General features: G+C 35.5%; 1 protein-coding gene across 1 annotated transcript; it reads right to left on the reverse strand.

Moving 5' to 3' along the window:
- Positions 1-894: 894 nt before the first annotated feature.
- Positions 895-6,553, reverse strand: LOC311191746 (transmembrane emp24 domain-containing protein 11-like; the record flags this gene model as incomplete). Its single annotated transcript, XM_084264017.1, has 5 exons — positions 895-1,044; positions 1,908-2,054; positions 4,246-4,371; positions 5,486-5,586; positions 6,424-6,553. The coding sequence occupies 5 exons, from the start codon at positions 6,551-6,553 to the stop codon at positions 895-897; spliced, it is 654 nt and encodes a 217-aa protein (XP_084120143.1).
- Positions 6,554-6,800: the final 247 nt, after the last annotated feature.

Below are 6,800 nucleotides of genomic sequence, written 5' to 3' on the forward strand. Positions count from 1 at the left end.
ATTTTTAACCACAGCTTTTCACTTGCAATTTCATGATACTGTAGCTACTCTGCTAGCTGTACATAAACTGGCTAAATAAGGCATAAAGATACATTCACCCATGCTGCAATAAATGAAATGGAATTACACGATTAAGTAAAGAACTGCAAATTCTTTAGACAGTCATGTTGCAGTTGCTGAATAATTGCAATAAAAATAATTCTCCAACACAGAAACAGCCAGAAGAATTTTGTTTAAGAATAATTTAAAGTAAAGTAGCAATAAAACTAGGGGTGAGGTCACTGCTCAGGGACTGGCTAGACATAAGTCAGTTGGTGAACAATTTCCTTTTCCATCATTTGTCTTCCTTGGGTGTTATTTTTCTCTCTCTTGTTTTGGTTTTTTTTCCAATTTTCATTATTAGTATTATTGTTATTATTAAATTATTAAACTGCTTTTATCTCAACCCATGAGTTTTCTCATTTTTTCCTTTCTGATTCTCTCCCCCATCCCACCAGGGGCAGGGAAGGTGTGGGTGAGAGGCTGTGTGGTGCTTAATTGCCAGGCAGGGTTAAACCGTGACAACACAGAACTTTGAAAAATGTCTATTTTAGATATAACAATCCCAAGTTGTACCTAAATGTTGCCTTGGTCATTGAGCCCTTCTTCCAGATTTAGCTTTACATCTGCAGAGGAAAAGAAAGACATAAAAAATGGGATTCAAGGAGTAAAATGTATGCTGATGCCAGTCTGCAATATAGATGGAGAAAGGAAGTTAGAGTAAGAACCAGAACAGAAGATGAGAGAAGCTTGAGAGTTATATACAACCAATTTTCACATAGATACAGGGGTTCTTTGGATGTTAGGTGTTACATGGTGTGCAATTTTCAAATCTGTGCGTTTGCTTTATGAGACTTAAACAAGCTTCTTAGCTATGAAGAAATCTCTGAGAGATTTGATTTGCCAGATTCCAATGGAGATGAGGATTACTGTTTGTACAATAGCCCACCACAAAATATTGCTGTTGGTTTCTTCACTTGTCTTACGAAATTTTTCTTCACGCTCCTGTAGAAAAAAGGAAAAGGATAATTATTACCTTTTGGCATCTGTATGTTTCATGCTGTTATCCAGGTAACTAATCAGGCATCCATCTTCTGCATGGCAGTGAAAAAGCACTTTTTTCACATTAATAAAAATGAAAGATTTCCTCCAGTCATAAGGTGGATATCTTTACAAATTAAAGCTGAGAAGCAGACACACTGTATCCTGAAGCAGGAAGGCAAACAGATCTTTCCCTTGTCTCACAATATATATATTGTGGTAAATATGTTCCATTAGTCCATGCTTAAGCCTTTTTAGGTTTACATGTGCTTTCATACTGCAATCAACAACTTTTCTGTAGCCAAATTTCTTTTCTTAGGTAATTGTACTCCAAGCACAGTCTGCCTGCCTGTCTACGTATAGAAAAGTGAAGACAAAGGGTGCACACTGGTTTGAAGGAGGGCTTTATTTCTAGCTGCATGGAGATATATAAATGCACACTCAGTCATTTCCTTACCTTACCCACTCCAATAAAGTTTATGCACAGAGACCAGAGTGGAAATAAGAGCTGGCAACATCACCAGCAAGGGGACCTGCCACCTGCTCAGCTGCTGTTACTGACTCTGACCAAGAAAACTCTATTTGGACATTTCTGCTTTAAAATAACACCTGTTGCTATAGGCATGAGTTCACAGTGGTTAATTAATTTTTATGTTACTGTTTAAAAATATTTTGCAAGGTAATGTAGCCTATTAGTTAACTAGCAATAGATTTTTATGGGTTATTTAAAAATAACACTGCAATTAAATAATAAACCTCATAAAACTTTATAAATCAATAAGCCTGTGTACAGTATTTTTAACATTTCCATTAGGGAACATACATACTCTTTCATAGTTTTGTTCTTTGGATATGTGATGAATTTGCTCAAGTAGATGTTCTAGTCTATCGTTAACTTCATTCACTTTGTCTTTGGCCTGAACAACAGATTCATCCAAAAAATGTTCTCCAACTCTAATGTCCAAATGGATACGCTGCAAACAGAAGAAAATATTCTTGTTACTGTGTCATCTGTGCTTTCAAAAGTCCTTAGGGGAAAGAAAACAAACCAAACTAGCAGATAATTTCCTTTTAAACTCATTTCAGGAAAATAGTTTTAATTACTTATAGAAATCCTTCCTAAAATTAGGATCAGGTGGGATATTTAAAGTTTCTTAATTTTATTTTAAAATTATTTATGCAAATTTAAAATATTCACTACTGTTAGGGCATTATTTTATGCCAGTGTGTATATATACATATATATATAAGCACCATTAAAACTTTTCCATTCTTTGTTCAAACTAGTTAAAAGGACACACATCTCTAGGACTGCTCGTTGTATTTCACATTCCACCCTAATACTGCAGAAATGACATTTCTCCATACTATTGCAGCAGGCATTTTAAAGGTGCTCTTCTAGGTTTCATCCACTGCCAGTTAGGAATACAATATTGGAAGAAGACCAGCTGAATCATTCCATAATGTATCTTTTCTTCCTCCACATACATTATCTGGTATGAAATACCACCCCATTTCCTATAAGCTATAGCAAAAATGCTGTAAATCTGCCAAGCAATAGACCCATAGAAAGAAAAGAAGCAACTTGCAGTATTATTGAACTTATTTTGGCATGAATGAAAAGTTTGTACCAGTGTGTCCCTAAGAGAAAAAAATCTTCTAGCCAGACTGATGATCTGCAGAAATCCTACAGTTTGATATTACCAGGATAAAAGGTTGGTCTGCTCAGACATCAACCACAAATTAAAAGCACATCTTCTTTCAGCTCGCTCAGAATTAGCTAACTGAACATCCAGAAAACAGCCTCACAATCTTATGACACCCTTTGTCCTTTAGCTTGTTAACCTTTGGTTTGAAGCAGCTCAGATCACCACCACTGCATCTGGTTCATATAGAAGACCACTTAAGTATCTAGAGAATGGTTTTCCTTTTGTGATCTTTATTCCTGCAGATGCAATGATATGATTATATATCATGTATATCAGTAGAATTATATATCAGATACAAGGATAAAGCACAATATTTTCCTTTTTTAATATGTTCTTATGCTAAAAAACCCCACCATGCTTAATATTTATGCTATTAATGTTGTCCTCCCCTGCACCTGTTCACCTCCTTTAAATCAGATGATCAAACCTGTACATGGCAAATGCATCATATAAATGAAATAATGGATTAATACGTCTCCATCTATACCAGATAAAAATCTCTTGGTGTAGAATCTCTGACCAACCAATGATTTATCCCCCCTTACCCTCTTTAGCTGATGAGCTCCTCAGTTTTTTATTAGTGCAACCTAAGTGCTTTTGCAATGCATATACTGAAATTTCTTCTAATTTCCATAAATCAGTCCATAAGAACACCTAGTTATTCCACTATAATAGTCCCACTTCAGTACTTGTTAACTCTTCTCAGTCATCTTCTGAGTGTTCCCAAAGCATCTATCTACAATGGAATATGATCTACCTCACTTGACACATTTAGGAGGTGTTTATATCTAGTACATTATCTAACTGCAAAAAAGAAAACACCCCTAGGGAGTAATTCTTCTCACCCATTCAACTGCCTTTTGACATATAGATGAAATTTTCAAAACAGAGTTTATGAAATAATTTCCTGAAATAGATTAGAAGCACAATATCACCTCTTTAGTTTTTTTTTTCCAAAATCTACATTAAGACCAACTTTATTGGTAGTAGAAAATGTCAAGTATGCTAGTGCATTCTAAATTTGAATCTCTTTCAAAACTAAATATATTCACATTGTCTTTAGGAATCCAGCCCAGGTTAGTGAAGACATGGAATGTCTTTATGGCAAGTGTTGATGTTAGTCAGTCTTTTATATCTGTCTTCTTGAGCCAAGTGGCTGTTCTTATCGTGGATCTTTCACATTCTAAGCAATGTACAAACATTAAATCATTCTATAGTTATTAGGCTTCCCTCTTTAATACTGACTTCTTAAATATCAGAACAGACTTTTTATCTCTTCCTCTTCATAATTCCAGATTTGTATTCTTTAATCACTAGGAAATATTGAAGCATCTGCTAGAAGTTAGAGCTACTTCTAATCTAGTTTGTAAACTCTGCAGTCTGCATACAAGTGCTAGTACTACAAGAAAGAATACTTAAGGAGTACAGCTAAAGAGTAATTATGAAACACACCTACCAGTTTACTTCCTCCAAATGTCACAAATCTTGTGGAATTAGACTGTAAGCAGATAATGTGCTCCCCAGATAAATAGGATGTAAAAGAAAATGATCCTTGTGGCCCATACAGTTTCGACAACATTATCTGTAATTCAGACGTTATATATGTTTGGTATGTGCATTATAAATATCAATAAAACAATCAAAAAAAGAATGTGAATTGGATGTAAAAGTAATTAATTAACCTCCTGAAATCATTAATTTTACCGGAATTTCAGAATAGGTTTAGAGAATCATAAATAATTATAGCTCAAAACAAAAATTTAAATGCTATAGATTTCTACAATATACAAAATCCAATAACCTCTAAACCATTTTAAGATTGGAAACCAATCATAGAATCATAGAAACATAGAACAGTTTGGGTTGGAAAGGACCTCAAAGATCATCCAGTCCCACCCCCTACCATGGGCAGGGATACCCTTCACTAGCCCAGGATGCCCAAAGCCTCATCCAGCCTGGCCTTGAACACTGCCAGGGATCCAGGGGCAGCCACAGCTGCTCTGGGCAGCCTGTGCCAGGGCCTCACCACCCTCACAGAGAAGGATTTCTTAATAATATCTAATCTATCTAACCACCCCAACTGTCTTAGCCTGTCTCCATATGAGACACCCTCCAGAATCTCTCATTATCTTTGTGACCCTCTGGACTCGCTCCAACAGGTCCATGTCCTCCTTATGTTGGGGTACCTAAAGCTGCACATAGCACAGACCTTGTCTGGGCTCAGAATAAAATTGTCCATTGCTGAAAAAGCTCAGGACTTCATTGCAACCAAACAGTGTCTCTACAGGATGGCAATATGCAGCCTCATGGAAATCTTAACCTTTGCAGTTTAGTTTATCACCAGCCTTCCTTTCTGCTGCTCCAGTACATTCTGTACCATTTTGCTTCATTAGTGAATGATTTTTTTTTTTCAAATCTAACCCCTTTTCTCAGTTGTCACTTTACTATTCTTAATGAAATAATTTCTGAAATCTGTTTAGTGCAAAAATTTTCCACACAAATAGTTACCAAACATTGTCATTTCTATTTACTTTGATAACAAGCACAAGTTGTTTGTATCTTTCAGCATCAAAATACCAAACTAGACTGTGCATTTATATTTTCCCCAAAAGTGTTTCTTTCTTTTTAGAGTGCTGCCTGCCAGTGCCAAAAGTGACCTCATAAATCCCACAGAAATATTCATAAAGCATATTTACCTCAGCAGAAGGAGTTGTCACAGTCACAAACATTCCCAAACCAGGAGCAGATTCAAGGAACTCTTGTTTATGTATATCCCAACGCTGTACTTTGTAATTCCCTGAATAAAAACATAGATAAAAAACTGTTAAATAAAACATAGCTTCATATTAAGAATCTTTATTGCTTTTCCAGCAAAAATATAAAGATAAATGTTTAACAGTAAAACAATATATGTATTTCATGTGCTTATGATTAAAATTGCCCAGGGGGCACTTTATAACAGTGTGAAATGCAATAAATTTTTACTACAATAGAAAATGCTCTAGAATACAACAAAAATGGTTGATTAACAAGTAATACTTTCTGATTGCTCCTAATGCTCTGGCAACGTTAGCATATAGAAGGCTTGCTGAAACCTCCAAAAGTGTAAGTGTGCTGTATTCAAATTGCATTTTTAGGATTGTCTTTCAGATTGATCACATTATTTATAAAAAAGTTGAGTATATACTATTTTCACTATCCCCTTTCAATCCTACATTTACAGTCTGGTCAACAAATGTAATGTGCCTATGATACCCCATGTAAAATGGAACTTCAGTACATTTTGCATTGTTTCTATACAGACCCACATTAATAAAAAAAAGTAGCTCTCATTCACATGGGGAAACACATTACAGAAATTCTGGTGAAACTGAGTAAACCAGTCAGAATGTATAGAATCACACACCAAAGGAGCAACTCCACTGCTGTAGATTTAGAAGATATTCTTTACCTAGTCATTTAAGCACTCCAGAAACCTGCATTTCTTTATGTGAGGGCATTCTGAGTACTCCCTGCTGTGGGGAGTTATTTTTTCAGATGCCCTCTTTCTTATCACCATGGCCTTACCATATTCATCAAGCTATGTTTATTATTGCATAGGTTAGATCATCACAGAGCACCGATGGGTACCTACCAATTACCAACGTGTCAGTAGGAACATCTTCGATTATACATTTCTCTTCTCTTTCTCCACTGTGAAAATACAAAGCGAGTGAGAAAGGAATCCAGAAGTTCATTAAAAATCCTACTAATTGGCTTTTCATGGTTTTTATGTATTCCAGTTGAGCTGCTTTTGAAGATAACTCTTTACAAATGTGTGTAGTCCTGTGGTCATTCCTTCTTTGCTGCTTATCAGGCTATTTTTGAGGGCGAAAAAAACCTGTGAGAAAAGGCAGCTGGTGGCTACACATTTATAAATAACTACAGTAAGTTTTGCAGGATGAGATAACATGAAAAAGATAACTTGTAAAATCTTTCTTCTTTCCCAGCATTTAGGTTAAACTGTTACTT

This window comes from Gallinula chloropus (genome assembly GCF_964237585.1).
Source record: "Gallinula chloropus genome assembly, chromosome: 4".
NCBI classification, from domain to species: Eukaryota; Metazoa; Chordata; class Aves; order Gruiformes; family Rallidae; genus Gallinula; species Gallinula chloropus.